Source organism: Acomys minous (genome assembly GCF_964271855.1).
Source record: "Acomys minous genome assembly, chromosome: 10".
Taxonomy (NCBI): Eukaryota; Metazoa; Chordata; class Mammalia; order Rodentia; family Muridae; genus Acomys; species Acomys minous.
Genome location: NC_140491.1, coordinates 97408618 through 97425445, shown reverse-complemented (window position 1 = coordinate 97425445; position 16828 = coordinate 97408618). Strand labels below are relative to the sequence as shown.

Below are 16828 nucleotides of genomic sequence, written 5' to 3'. Positions count from 1 at the left end.
AATCCAAAAGACGATTCATAAAATGGGCACAGTTGTTTTCTCAAATAAGCAAATCCCTGCATGTGGACTGGGGTCTGACACCCATTATAATTTCAAGCTTCAGCTAAGCAATAAAATAAAGGCATGCAAATGTGTGTGTTAACAGGTAGCTAGTTTCTACCAGTGATTTGGAGAAAGCCAGGCTTACCTTGCTGAAGTCAACAGTGCTGCTTTCCCTGCTAACATCGTTCTTATTGTCAGCACAGGCTGGAGCGGACTGAGGAGAAACAACCTGACCTGCTAAAAGAGATTGTTATTACAGAGTACAAACAGTTACTTACACAGATCTAGGCATATTGGGTGAAATATGAACTTCAATTTAACCAAACTCACTAAAATTTTTCTAAGCTTATGATGTAAGCATAAACATTCAATTAAATGGAACTTTATCAATATAAAGATTATCAGTTACAGATAGAAATGGGAGAAATCAACCAAGAACATTTAAGCCAATTATCATTTTAAAACACCAAAGGTTCATCTATTTGAAGAAAAGAAAGACTACTAAATTTAGTGAAATTTAACCATAACCTGTAGTTCATTTGTTTCTAAATATCAATCAAAACTAACTGCATGAATTTAAAAAGACATGTTTCAAGCTGTGACTGAAGAATATTTGACAATATAAAAAAGGATGAATATTAGTAAGTTCTCGGCATATTTTTCCTATTACATTTAAATATCCAGATCACTATATTCTTTAGCAACAAAATTTAGATGTGGAGCTTATTAGAAACACATGTGACTTTGTGCCTGTGGCTATTTAGTTGCATAAGCTCTGCTACTCATCTGCTACATAAGAAAAGATCACAAAGCAAGAGCTGTGTTGGTTTTCCATGAATACTATTGAAAGTAGAATTGCGTTATAGTTCTCCCCGCCTCGCATGAAGGGTAAGGCTGGTTAGCAGGACAGCAGAGCTGGGGATGCAGCAATGACCAGAAAACATTAAGTTCTATCATCTGCTATATCACAGTCTTCGTAAGCACAACCCATCTGAAATCTGCCCATAGTTAGCAATTAAATGATAATGAAATGGCTCAGTTTCCCCTGCCTACCTTCAGCCCATGTTCACTTGTTACTTTCATGGTGAAATGGGTAATGAGAATGCAACTTTGGAGCCTTAACCACATTTGCGTTTTCACTCAGTGTCTTCAAATCTCTCTTTTACTTTCATTGATCTCAGACGTGGGGAAAAGTCTCTCTGCATAACTTTCTTCTCTACACGCTGAAATCTCAGTTTTATTCAGAATTCATCTTTATTCTCATTCTTCCCCATCACTGCCAATTCTGAACTTCACTATCGACCTCAAATAGTTACAGATAAATTTTTTTTTCAATTTTTTGGTGATCAACAAACATTAAAAATAAAATTATTTATTTTACATATTTAATATGATTTTACTGCTTAGACCAGTAAGTCCAACCATCAGAGATCATCTGTTAACAGATAACACTTTCTGGATTAAAATTACTTTGTTAGAATGTAATAGATTTAATATGCTTCTAGAATTTAAATATTTTTCTGTTTCCATAAAACACATAAAAATAATATATTTCGTGAATGTACAATGTAAAATACAATGACTTTTTAAAAGCAAATTCACGACGGACACACCCTAATTTTTTGAGTACATAATTAATGGATATTCTTCAGAGGAAGTCAGACAAACGTTTCCTTCTCCCATCTCTACCTGCAATGCACAGCTAGAACTGAACTGTTCTGCAGCAGCCGTTCAATTTACCATTCTCAAAATAATAAGTTATTTTTAAAAAGCCTTTTACATAATGCATTTGTGCTACTAACAGATGTCTTCAATCACCAGTTTCACAACATTTCTCCATATTTTCATGAGTTGGAACATTAGATATATTTAAACCTAAATTTATTAAATGTTCTGTAAAGTTAAGTGGTAAGGCTCAAGTTACAAAAAATTAAATAAACATATATGTATATTTTCTTATAATAATTTGTGCCATGTAGTCAGAAACTACAAGGAATATCATCTGCATAATGCTGTATGAAAACACATACAAAAAGAGTCAACCTAATGCAAAATCAATTTTGATGAGACTGAATCAGATAGAAAATATGGTAGAATTTACAATTGGAAAGATCTGGTTTTTGTTTTCATTCTTATTTTCAGAAACAATATTTCATAAGCTATATTCATGTTATGAACTATATTTAAGTGCTGGCACTTATATTTTATTTTGTAAGTAGTTGTGATCACTAATATGTTGCTATTGTGTGATAGCTGTAATAAATATATTTGAAGATTTATTGTTCTATGTTTTAAAGTATAAAATATTACCTTATAAAGCCAATAATTAGGAACTATTTTTTCTGAACATGTTAATGATATTAATAATAACCTTATTCCAAATATCAAGTAGGAAACACACTAGATGACAGTAAGAGCCTTGGTATTTCCAGAGGACAGACTTGTGTAGAGAATATATACTGCAGTACAGAGTGGAAAGGATGTATACAATAGTACAGAATATGTATACTATATGTATATACTATACTATATGTATAACACAACAATCCTCTGATACAGGTATGGAAACCCCAAGTATATGTATCTTCTATACTTCAGGATCATACATAAATATATTTATCACATCCAAAGTCCTTCAAAGTTTAAACAGCATTTAAAAATCTAGTATTACTTCTAAAACTATTCATTAAATTATTAAAATACAATAATACAATGCAGTTTTGACAACTTTGCAGGATACTGAAAATCTCTAGGTATAGTTAAAGAATTAAATTTAAAAGGTTGGCTTATGTCATTTAAAAATTATAATACTTCAATTAAAGCTTATATTTTCGTTATATACACGAGGATAAAATTCATGCATTGTAATATTTAATAGAACTACTAGCTGACTTAGACAATAGAATAACTTTCATAATTTGCTGTCCATGATAACTTCTTGCTTAAAAACTTATTTCATTCAAGTATCTCCACTTTCCAGAAGATGACGGGTTTAGAGTCCAATGGTATCCCATGAACTCAAACACTGTCACATAAAATGAATGCACAAATGTAGGGAAGGACACTTCTAATACAATTGTGGTTTTTATTATGAAAAATGTCATTCATTAAGTGACAATTTTGAGGCACAGTGACTATTTTATAATATAATAGAGTTATAATATAAAAGAGTTTGCAAAAATAATTTCCTCTCCATGGGAAAAACAGTCAAAAGTTAGAAATAAATTTTCACATATTCAGAAACTTTGAAATACTATTAGTTGGTGATAACTTTTCTAATTTGACATGATGCTTGCAAACAAATATTGTTATCTATTTCTTTCCAATTCCCTCACCCCTCTGCATTGATTATTGCTCAGATTAAAATTTTATGTAATCCCTCCCTCTTCTGGCCTATTCACCTCCCCTAGACCTCTGACCAATGGAGTACTCTTCCTACACCATCGGACACAGCCTATAAAGCATGAAAATATAATGAAGAAACATTTAACTCACTAATATTATTATATTTCATTTAAATTATTCAAAACATGATGAAAAGATGTTATTAATAAACTGATACCTATAACTTTTTAATGTAAATATTGAGAAATCCAACATACTTACTAGTTGACATTAAAGTTTACTTTATTTACACTCTTACTTCACTTACCTGATAAACATATAGTTCTTTATTTCAATAAAAAATAATTTGTTTCATTATATATGAATTAAAGTGTAGAGTGGTTAGCACTTATGTTAGCACCTGTTTTGTTTTTGTTTTTTAACTATATTTGAGTCTTTACATATATTTTTCCTATATGTAAACTGTGTTCATGAGTGATTAAAAAATGGTAGTTTCAAAATTTTTATCAGGTCTAATTCAAATCATTAGATAATTTGTTACCTACATATACCATTATTTGCTACTGGTTAATCCAGTATAAGTCATATATAGTAGAAGGAAACTGGGATGAAGACATGGAAGTCCAGTACTATTATCCTAGAGTACAAGCTGCCAAGCTGGTTTACACTACCTCAGAACCTTCAACGCATTTAGATACCCAAAGGGTAGGAGATGAGGGAGGTACAGAGATGAGATGAGCCTGTTAGAGACAGACACAAGACAGAGCAAAATGAAGAAATATAGAGATGAATGACAAAGTTACATACATGTGCAACAATACATTTATTTATGGAAATAGAAAACATGGAGAGAGATAAATATTTAGAAAATTATGATTAAGTGAGATAAGCTTTAAAAACAGAAGGAGTATACATGCAATTAATTGTTGAAAATTCATATGCCTGAAAATAATTAGTTTTAAAGAAGAAATTAAAAGTTTAAACATGTTATCTTAGGAATAGTTTTTTTTTCGTAAAATGTAGTCAATTTCTGTGACTCAATGACAATACAGCCTCTAAACAGACACATCAACTGTGTCTGTTAAGTTATATTAAAAATTAGCATATTTAATTCTCCTTTAACAGTAGAGGAATATTTACATTTTTCAAATATAGGAGTCCCTTAATGTGCTTCCTCTCAGGCAATACTAAGAAGTAATATTCTAGCTTTTTCCTTGAAAATAGATCATTATAAGGAATAAACATTACATATTATATTATTTATGATAACACAATATTTTAAAAAGTAAATGAATTTCTAAACATGTAATGACACCATGAATCTGCAAATAAAGGTATTGCATTATAATAAAAGTGATTTTAAGGCAGTAAAACAAGTTTAAAAACCATAAAGAAACATCATTAATAAATCATATGGTTGTACTGCTTGCTGAAAGGGCTACAATCTACCCAGATCAGAATACTCAACACATATCCCATCCTAGGGCTAAATGTACCTCACTTAAGACTGTGAACAGCAAGGTAGGGCATATTAGCAGAAGCTCGGTAACTCTTCAGACTCTAAGTAAAAGCAACAACTGCAAAGTATTCTAACCAGGCAGAAAAATGCGTGGAAGCAGAAGGCAAAAAGTTAGGAATTAATAGCAATGGAAGGGAATGAAAATACCCTACCCTATGGAGACCGGGAGTACCAAGAATGGCCAAAACACATGCATCAGGAAATTAACATCATTTTATAATAAAGTTGCAGTACAAATCTCTTCATGTATATGTGAATGCATGACCTAAGTGATAAATATAAGCATTAGTTTATTTTGGATTCTTGGTCATCTAATGCAGGTCACACTTGTGTTTGAAAAGTATTTCTAGATTCAAGAATAATCTTGACATTTTTCATTTCAGTACACTTTTCAGGGTTTTAATGTCAAAGTAGATACTATTTTCTATTATTTTTTGCCATTGTTTGCCAAATGTAACTGTCACTTTCTATTGAAACATCAGAATCAGTCATTTAATTCTCACAGTTTTGATGCTTAATGAAAAGTGAAAGTTAAACACAGCATGGTGGCATTAGGAATGCATGGTGAATCCATAGCATCGTGAATCTTAACCCCGAGGGTAATGTGCAGAATACCAAAAATATTTACATATATATGTAACATATACACATATATACATACATTAGTGTATTTGAAGGTGAGATTGACAAATTATCATAAATTACTAAGAATAAAACACAAACAGAAAGGACGGGCTGGGAAAAAGGAGAGAAAAGAAAGCATGCTATTTTGTTAATGTAATATAGAGAACATGGAAGAGCTACAGTGGGATGCAGTCGAGATGTTTAACCCTTGAGAGAACAACCAAGGTATGGTACCAAGGAACAACTCGATTAAGGAAGCAGAAGCCTTAGTATAATTGCTCTTTAGACTTATTGAAGTAAATATGACTTCATTTTTGAGGACTTCTCCATTTTTAGACCCTAAAGCAAAAACACGTTAAACAAAGATAGATAATGTGTTTCTCTATATTTGCTTCTTTTAAAGAAATCATGTTCTATTGTCTTTTAGAAAACCCTCTATTAATTTTAATTTAATAGGATTAAAAGAGGAAAAGTCAAATTTTTTGAGTAAAATATTTGGCTCAAGAATATTTTTTAAATGAAAAGAATATTACATTTACTCTCTGGGATGTTAGAACTCCAATGCAGGCCTTTTAACTATACACTATAAGCATTAAGTCTCTGATCTGTGTTTTGGAACAGGACATCAATTCCATATTTATGCTATGAGTTCCAATTTCTTTGTTTATCTTCAGTTTGTCAGTTGATGTAGTTCATAAGCAGATTGAGAACCTTAGTAGTAAAGGTCTTTCACACTTTTTTTCATTTATGGGTAGGAGACTTCTTTCTAAATTGCTGAGGTCTATACATATTTTCAGACTTCTCAGCACACATAATTATGTAAAGTGTGTGAGGAAGCAAAACAAAGTCATGAGGAGGTGTGAGAAGCCTAGGCTTAGAAACCACTGCTGACAGGATGCTGCACAACAATACTTAATTGGATATATGAATCTTATTATAAAGGGTTCCAAGTTTCTATTACCCTAAGACATGCCCTGGAAAGATTTGTGTGTGCATATAAAGGCTGACTGTACAGATGGCAACAGAAAATTTAAGATCCTAATTTTTAGAAAACTAAGCTATTTCACAAATAAAACAATAGTGCTCTCTGCAAACCTTGTCTCTACAAGCATCTGCATTGTAGACTTGTGATTCATAGCTGTAATCATGTCCTCTCTCTTTAAATTTAATGGAAGTTTAAAACAGCAATAGTGAGTAAGGTCTACATAGGATAATAAATGGTCAATTCAGTAAATTTCACACCTTCTTTCCTATTTCCTAAAATGTAAAATAAGAACATTTACATATAAATATTATTCTCAGCCAAGCACAGTGGCATACGCCTGTAATGCCAACATTTTGGGAGGCAAAGGCAGGAGGATGTCTTTGAGCTCAAGGCCAGCCTGGTCTACAAAATAAGTCCAGGACAGTCAAGGCTACACAGAGAAAACCATGACTTGAAAAGCCAAATCAGACCAACCAACCAACCAATCAACCAACCAACCAACCAACCAACCAACTAACCAACAACAACAAAACATTATTTTCAGTAAAATCTGAAGTGAAAGTACAGAAATTGTACCATGTAAGATCATTACCTGTCTGAATAAACACATATTTTGTCTATATGTTATCTGATTTCCAATAAAAATAATGAAATAGAGACAAAGTTATTTTTCAAAAAAGTCCCCAAAATTTTTGGAAAATTAAAAAATGGACTCCGAAGAATGGGAGGATACAAGGGATGGGATAACCATTGAGATGTAACAAGAATAAATTAATTTAAAAAAGGAAAAAAAATAAAAAATGGGATATTTTTGAAAGATTTTTAAAAAATCAAGTAAACTTAAATCTCTTGTCAAAATTATTAAATATTTAAATTGATATTTTTAACTTTGCCAACCAAATAAACATGATCGTTATAAGAGCAACAATAACTTCAACAGCATGGTTTCCCCCTTCACCACCTCTGGGCAGCTGACAGAATTTACAGCTTGTCTGCCCATAGGTTTTTTCTCATGAACTTTAATAAAACTGTTCCTGAGCTTCCTTTTAAAGAACAAGCTACTGTACTTATATCTCACACCATAAAATCTTCAATTTCATATTAATATGTATATCTTAAATGAAATTATAATTTAGAATATGAATTAATTTAAACATAGTACTTGTCTCAAAGTGAGTTCTACATCCTCAGGATGGTCAGTACAGTCTACTAATATAAGTTGATATGTGCCATAGTATGCATGTAACACTTTTATTGAACTTTGCTTGACATCCATATACATACATCTATGTATCAATGTTTTATAGTCAGTCAAGAACAACATCTCTGTTTCAATTCTGTCTTTATTAGAAATTACAAATCAAAATTTCTGCTGCCTTTGTTGGCTTTATAGTCTGTAACAAATATAATATAATATATTCTTATATAGACATGGAATCAATATAGAAACATAAAGCAACAACAGACACATGAGCACCACCAAAGGGTAGCAGAGCAACAAACCTAAATGTAAAGCAAATATTTCAAAAGTGACTTTTCAATTAGAAATATATCATTTATTATTATTCAACATTAAGCCCTGAGACTTAATATATTTAATGACCTTAAGATACTCTGAAACAAAATTGACTATTCATTGAAGGTTTTTTTTCTGGGTACGTTTGATTCTGTAGTATGAAAACTCCCTCACAACATAAAGAAAACATATCTTCATATATTTCTAAGAATTTCTCAAATCTTTGTAAAGGGAAGAAAATCATACAGATAATCTGTCCTGCCTATACATGTTATCATAGTTAATTTTGTGTAAATCAGGTTTTCTAATAAATCATTAAAAAATATATTCATCTTTTATCTGATTTTTACATCAGTATTTCATTGCTATGCTGATCATAAACACTCATGTACCAGAGGTTGACCTTGAACTCTCTCCAGCCTCTACTTAAGTTCTGGGATTGTAAATGTGTAACAGGCTGTCCAGTTTGCTCAGTGCTGCAGATAAAACATGGAGAACTGTGAATATAAGACAAGCATTCTACTGCCTGAGCTACATCTCAGTCATTACATTTTGTCTTTTAGAACTGAAAACATTTATAGCTGATAGAAGACTAACAAATTCATATTATCTTCATGGTAACTTTACTTTTCTTTTTTTTTTCTCCTTTATTAATTTATTCTTGTTACATCTCAATGGTTATCCCATCCCTTGTATCCTCCCATTCTTCCCTCCCTCCCATTTTCCCCTTATTCTCCTCCCCTATGACTGTTCCTGAGGGGGATTTCCTCCCCCTGCATATGCTCATAGGGTATCAAGTCTCTTCTTGGTAACCTGCTGTCCTTCCTCCCCTGGAGGGGGAGACCTGGTGGCACTCAGAGGAAGGACAGCAGGTTACCAAGAAGAGACTTGATACACTTTTCTTTATGAAACTATGAAAGGAAGAAAGTTTGAAAAAAATCCTTAATGTAAATGATGAAAGTCTACATGGATTCAAGGAAAAAACAAAAAAAAAATATAGTTACTGGAAAATAATAGTGCTCAAGTACGCTGTTGTGTGAGGATGGTGAGACGGCTCCTTGCACAGTAAGATACTGCAATGAAAAGAGAGATGTGCTCAAGAGAAAAACACAGTCTTCAAACAGGCAGAGCCACACTAGGCAACACTGCACCTTTTTATAACCAGTAATGAAATCTGTTAACTATGACCAAGATAGGAAACGTTGCTTCTTCTACAAAAATCAAAGCAAAGCAAAGCAAAACGAAAATGGTTATCATTACTGTTTTAACTAGGAGGCCACTACAAGTTACACCAATGAATTACTCTTCTCAACTGAGAAAGAGGCTTAGGCTTTGGTAAGGTGTAACATTTTGCTGTTTGGATCTGTAAGTTGGAATCAGAGATAGATTATTTTACTCTTTCATGAGACTTTCTAGAAGCAAGTTCTTTGTTAAAATATCTACAATTTGATGAGGAAAATAAGATAAAGTATATTTTGCATACAAACATATATATATATTCACAAATCCTACTAAAGCGATATTAATTTCAATAAAAATTTCAAATAAAAAGTTTTAAATATTTAGAAACAATTTAATATTTGATGGTCCTATAGCAGATATAAAAGATCACTTACCATTTTTATCCATGGAATTTGGTTCTGATTGTTTCTTGCCAATATCAGCAAAAGATCGGACAATGGGAATCCTGTTCGTGAGCTTCTTCTGATTCTGGTGATGATGCTGTTTCATCAGTGCTTCATGAACCCTGTGGCGTACATCTTCATTCAGCTGGCCTGAGCTGACCTGCTGGTCAAGGACCATATCTAAAGACAGGAAGGAGATAAGGAGCACAACTTTTCTGTTTAAAATTGACATCTTGAATGTTGTTCATATTAAAATAGGAAGAGATTTCTTTGATAATCTCAATGTATGATGCTTCAAATAGAAGTTTACCTTTTATAGGATGGCTACATGGAACCATGTGAATTTTCAATATAAATCACTCAAATTTTAAAAATACTTATTCATTTTCCAAATATGCCAAATTGTAAAGAAAAAGTTATATTACTCATTATTCACACTTATAGGAAGTAATATAGCAAAGGTAATTTCAAACATTCATATGCTTGTAATTGAAAAATGGTTACATTATAGTCTCCCTGTGTCTCTGTCTCTGCCTCTCTCTCTGTCTCTCTATCTCTCTCTGTCTTTCTCTGTCTCTGTTTCTGTCTCTCTCTGTCTCTCTGTCTCTCTGTCTCTGTCTCTGTCTCTGTCTCTGTCTCTCTCTGTCTCTCTCTGTCTCTCTCTCTGTCTCTCTCTCTGTCTCTCTCTCTCTCTCTCTCTCTCTCTCTCTCTCTCTCTGTCTCTGTCTCTCTCTCTGTCTCTCTCTCTCACACACACACACACAGACACACACACACACACACACACACAGACACACACTCCATTAATCAGGGTATAGGTCTAATTTGTGAAGGCTTCAATGCACTCAAAGTTTATAACAGTATCAACTACTTACAACTTTCAATAACAGAAAATGAAAATAACACTAACTAAACTGAATCTCTTTTTGCAACCGAGGCTAGCTTCAAACTTACACTACAAATTTCTCAGCCACCCAAGAACTCAAATTACAGTTGTACACTAGCCACATGCTTGACTTAAATGTGGTTTTCCTATCACTTTCCAGTGGAGAATAATTCTTTTTTGATTCTTCTAAGTGAGGCTAGGAGCCAAAGCTACAGCCTTTAGAGTAAACAAGCATTTCATTTGTTACAACCTCATCTCTTCTCCAACAATACCCTTAGATTGTGTTTGATAACAAGGAACTATGACTGTAAAACTGAAGGAAAGATTTCAGAAAATTGAAGTTGGTACAATTGATATTTGTCATAGAGAATATCAATAATTCAATAAAATAAATAGATAGGTAAGAGCATTTGAAATTTCTTAATAAAATAACATCACCTCACTGGACCTCAGTATAATAGCCTGCTTGCAGAACATCAAATGTTAATGCTCATTGATTTTGGAAGTACAAATGATGTAAAGCATATCCCAATGATTTGCCTGATACTGCCATATCCAGTACATTGCAGGCATCAACATTAGCAAACTTTTCCCTTATAAAACTGGATTTTCTTTTTGTACAAAATGGAAATGAACAATGGAAAATGGACTTGGGTCACTCTACACCATTATAGCTATTTAACCTTGCAAAGGTGAATAAGCACAGTATTATTACTTGAAGCATGGAAGTAGCTATTATCATATCATATTTTCAGCCAGAATAATAATCTAAGGCCTTTAAGGCACTGATTCCCAAATTGAGGTCAACCATAATTTCTCAGTAGTGGATTTTCTTTTCAATTTACACTAAGTAAGATATATGTATCTGTTTGAAACTTGTGAAGGCAGCAATACATTCATAGCTTATAATAGTATCAACTAGATACAAATTGAGTTTTTCAATAATTTCATCTTAATTAAACTGACTCATCTGATTCGCTTGCAGAAGAGAAAATCAAAATAAGCTGGCTCTAGTTCCATTTCTCTGTAATGCTGTATGCTTTCTCTTGTAAATGTGCACTTTAGTTACAATCTTATTTGCTTTATGAGTGTAAGGTGGCTGCTAGCAGCAAGAAGAAAATATCCTTGTTCTTATCCAGTAAGAAATAAATTAGCTTTTGTCACTTCCTTTTATAAATGGTTCTTACCACCTGGCATAGAAAATTCTACATCCAACTGACATGAACCAATCACTGTCAGTAGAGATGGAATTCCTATAGCTTTTTGGACAAAAGAAGAAGTGAGCTAGCTAGCCAAGTTTTTTCTGCCATGAGCCAGATAAGAACCAGTTTCTGCCACAACTATCCAACTCTGTCTTGAACTACATTAAAACCACCTAATGTTTACTGAAGTTTGAGTTTCACACAACTTTAACATTGTAAAAGCCTTTTTTTTTCATTTTCAGTCATGTGAAATGTCCCAAATCACAGAACAAAAGGCCTACAAGACTGGGCAATATGCCACACTTAAAACAAGGAGTGTAGTTTGCTCTGACACTTTCTGTTCACAATGGAAAGAAAAGAAATGAAAAATTGAGAGTTGCCAAATATATGTGCAGAGTATTTGGAAGTTATCCACTGTGATTAAAAGTCCCATTCAATTCTGAAAAGCGCATGGCATTACAAGATTAAATGTAAATTTATGTTTTAGTTCTTTGGAGATCAGTAATTACAACATGTCTGAATTAAAACAAAATAAAGAAACTGAATATTACATTACTTTAAAAACTTGCTGCGACTTGTATATAAATTATAAATTTGCATACAATGCTAGATATCATAAGGAAGTTATTAAGACATTAATATAACACAGTTTTAAGGTAGATCCAGAAATAAGATATTATGACCCTGTGTTCAGTATGGTAAGCAGAACCAAAATTGGTCATATAAAAAACCTGCATGTTATAAAATTATTGCTAAAATTGTATTGAACCACAGCCACTTGAACACTACAAGATCCTCTCATTTCCACCTTTATTTTACAGAGAGACAAGACATTTTTTTCAAGTAGATACATTGGAGAGAGTAAAAAAAAAGTTTAAAAAATACTCATTTGTTCATTAGCCACATTGGTGAACAAGATGGCTAATGTTTTTGCTTGAGAATACGGCATACTAGAGTGAGACTTCAGCACCAAGGGCAGAATATGATTCCATCATCACCTCCGCTGTTCTCTTCACCACACTAGTGCTTATCAGCACTAACTAAAGGGGCAGGAAGGAATAATGAACCACAATGGCTTTGGCCCCAAAGTCAAGTCCTCACATCTCAGCAGGAAATGGTGCCTAATATAGTGAGCCTGGCAAGATCTTGTTAAGAAAAGAAGCAAGAAGGAAAAAGATAGATAAAGCACATTGGTCTAACTTCAAGCACTCCACAAAACCTACCATTGCTTGTGTAAAAAGACTTAAAAACTGAAGAATCACTTTTTTTTTCATCATAATTCGGTAATTGCTTTAGTATAATCAACTTATCAGATTGCCAAGAGTCCTAAGAAACCATGACTTTTTACAAACCATGTATAAAATCAGCTTTCTTCAAATTTATATAAATAATCTGAAAACTCATTACCTTAACTTTCAAAGAGAAAGAGGAAGAAGTGGGGAAGATGAAGTGATAAATTCTACTTGGCTGCCAACACTATCAGCACTGTAGATATTCACTTCAATAACTAAATTTGTAGACTAAGGATTTATGGCTTTGTTTTGTTTTGACAGGGCTGCTGTATATATACCTGGCTGGCCTGGAATTTACTATGTAGGCCAGGGTGGCCTCAAACTCACAGAGCCCTGACTACCCGTGCTAGGATTAAAGATATGTGCCTTCACACTTGGCATGAACCTGATTTTTAGTTTGCAGCCGGTAGAGCCAACTATTAATTTATATTCCAGTGGAAAAGGTTAAGTAACAAAAATTGTTTAAGTGAGCTCTGAGCTGCGATTGATCATTTGTCCATAATACTAACTTTAGCTTGGTTTTAATTTCTTTCTAACTTTCATTGACAGAATCAGGGTAAAGTATTCACACTTCAAAGAGAATATTTCCATTTTTAATCTTTATAATGCCAAGTTTTAAAGAGATTAGCACAGACCATAAATTGTCTACAATGTATATGAATATAGTAGGAAACCTTTTCAACATAATTAATCTCTGTATCAGAATAAATCATAGTAAGAAATTATATCTAGAGATTTTTGGATTTGAAAAGGTTAAGTAATATTTTGAAGGATAGAGTTTGGATTTATTGAGTTCCCTGAAACACAGGGAAATGGATATGTTTTAAATTAACTTCATCCAAAAGAAAATCCTACTTTAATTATACCAGAAATTCTTGACAGATCTGCCAGATACAAATGGGATTTTCTGCTACTAAATCTAACAAAATCTCTTTAAAGAATTATGTGAGTCTGTTAAGAACATATCAAAAATCTAATGTGAAAAAAAACCCCAAAACACTGATGTAAAATATTTCACCACTCAAAAACAATATCTAAGTCTTGTTCCCCTACAAAGAAATGTCTAGAAAGCACTAATTCCACAGACTTAGTACATTCCTGAAGTAACAGGATCTGGAGTCCTTAAGAACAAACAAACATAGCTTTTGGAAAATAGATACTAGCTATTGTCACGTGTACCTAGCTTATAACTTCCCCAAATAGAGAAATAATGAATGATAAAAAAAGATTACTAGTTTTTAAATCATTATGATCATGAACAAAACCAACTTTATGATTGCAGGTTAATTCAAAGAAACGATTTCCATATCTGCAAATATCACCTTAAAGACATTAGTTCTATTCTTCATTCTTTAAAAGGGGAAAAATAGCTTCCATCCCACATTTAAAGATTGCTATACAATAAAATGTAATGAGGCATAGGAACAAACCGCAAAGTTTAAAAGACCTAAATATGTAAAGCATATCCATTTATTAAATACAATAAAGATAAATTATCATAACATGAATAAATATAAAAGAAAATTAGATATAGGAAGAAAATATTTTAATGAAGGTTGGCATAAATATCTTTTTTTTTAAGTCAAGCTGTCATTATGATTCTTTGTTGTTGTTGTTGTGTGTGACAGGGTTTCTCTGTGTAGCCTTAACTATACTGAGCTTGCTCTGCAGACCAGGCTAGCCTGGAACTCACAAGACCAGGCTAGCCTCGAACTCACAGCGATCTGCTTGCCTCTGCCTCCCAAGTGCTGGGATTATAAAGGTGTGCGCCACCACCGCCAGGCTGTCATTATGATTCTTTTATTCATGATTGAAAAGGAAATGAGCCAAAAGTATACAATTATGTATAAAACCTGTATTTTTCTGTATGCTGTTACCTTTAGACTACTGTCATGCTCTAAATGGTACTTTACAAAGTGCTCTACCCTGAAAGTCAAACATTTAAGTTGGGCTACTTCAGAATCAATCATACAGAAAAGCAGAAAGGAGACTGAAAAAGCTATTTGGGGTATCGGGGTCTACTGAACTACTTTCATCGCAAGAATAGACTTAGAGAATGCAATTGTAGAAAACTTAATTGAACACAGCTCATCTTAACTTAGTCTACTTTGCTGAACAAAAGAAAAGCAGCAAGGACAGAAAAATAGGCAATTAAGTCTATGAAATGAAAGTTAAATTACTGGAGATTTCCTGATCACAGTAATTTCTTAAGAAAAAGATTAGAAATCACATACTTTAAGAAAATGAAATGAAATTCTGAATGGTAAGTTCTGTGGTCATTGTTGCAAGCCTGGGGAACTTGACAAATACGTTATATATATATATATATATATATATATATATATATATATATATATATATATATATATATATCAAGTAAAACACTTATTCTGATTAATCAACATTAAAGGTAATTCAGAGAAACAAACTCCTTAGGGAAACATCTTTAACACGAATTTCTTTGTGTGTGAATCTACACATGCTAATGAAAATAACAAATATTCAAGGAGATTTGGCTATTTTCTTGCTACATATCATGATTTAAAGTGAGATGAGGTTTATCTCATATTCAATTAATTTTATTTCTAATGAAGGTATAGAAGAAAATTATTTTCTCCTCCCCTACACAGATCATGAGGACTTCTTTCTCATTGTTCACACATATACGACATGGTCAGGAAACAAATAATAAAAATCAGTTGAACTCATCAGAATTAAGTAGACTAAGGTAACAAAAGACTTACCTGCAATTTCTTCTAAAGTGTTGGCGTGCATGTCCAGTAGCACAGTTCCATTCAGGACACAGCTTCTCAACTCAAACAAGCTGTGTAATGAAAGTGTAGCCACATAGGGCTTACTCCACCTTTCTCCTCCATCTTCTACATCTTCCTCAAACTTCAACCACCTGTACAAATAGATATCCTTGTGACTATATTTATACTGTGACGGTATATTTATACTTGTGACAGTATTTATACTGTGATGCTGCAGAATCAATCCTTATCATAAAAATAAAAGCCATAAGAAGAAAGGTCCCCAAATTGATAGTTGTTTCCATGGGTTTGTGGAGATCAGAAAAGGTAGTACAATTTACTGTTGCTTGCTCTTGAATTCTATTACACAAACATTTTCATTGAAATCAATTATTAAAAACAAGGAGATATTCAGTTTTTGTTCATTTACATAGCTCTGCAAAATGTGTTTAATAAAAACGCCAGTGGTCAATATTGTAGGACTAATAAAAAAGCATTATCTTTATGGAAAAACATTCATAATTAAAAAAATAAAGTCAAAGAATACTCACTATTTTTTGTAGTTGGAACTCTTAAATTTCAGTATTTTAGAATGATAATTTCTCCAATAAATTTATAGGAGGCTTATGCAATTTGGCATTTATTGTGTAGGAAAAAATTGTTGATGTGGTTGCCTGGACGGAAGCTCCTCAGGACAGTCAGTGGTAAGACGTGGATATACAACATTTGGGCTTAGATAATATTTCATGGGTATTTCTGCCAAGAATGGAACTTTGACTCTAAGTGGAAAACCACTGCCTTCTTAGTGTGACAAAATATTCAGCCACATTTAGGATTGTTTGTAATGAAAACAAATAGGAAAGATAAGGGAAGTCAACGTTTTTCCCACTACGGCATCACCTACTCAGTGCTTCAGGGACTTGCTCTCTAATCTTAACAGACGACCTGCTTAATTCCACGCCCTCTGATGAACTCTAACCTAAACTACCTTTCCTCCTCCATTTCCCTTGTTCATGCCTCCATCCTTATCACTCTTGGC

The 16828-nt window shown here is 32.8% G+C and overlaps 1 protein-coding gene across 10 annotated transcripts in view; it reads right to left on the bottom strand.

The window, feature by feature from the left end:
• SLC4A10 (solute carrier family 4 member 10) overlaps window positions 1–16828 on the bottom strand; it is a 257846-nt gene that overhangs the window by 96718 nt on the left and 144300 nt on the right. For 6 of the 10 annotated variants that reach the window (XM_084797965.1, XM_084797971.1, XM_084797972.1 and 3 more), the window contains exons 5-7: window positions 15781–15941; window positions 9648–9836; window positions 188–279 (exon numbers count right to left, since the gene is read on the bottom strand). In XM_084797965.1, coding sequence (XP_084654091.1) covers window positions 188–279; window positions 9648–9836; window positions 15781–15941 — 442 coding nt within the window. The remainder of the gene's footprint in view (window positions 1–187; window positions 280–9647; window positions 9837–15780; window positions 15942–16828) is intronic. The other 4 variants (XM_084797968.1, XM_084797974.1, XM_084797969.1 and 1 more) reach the window with 1 other exon arrangement.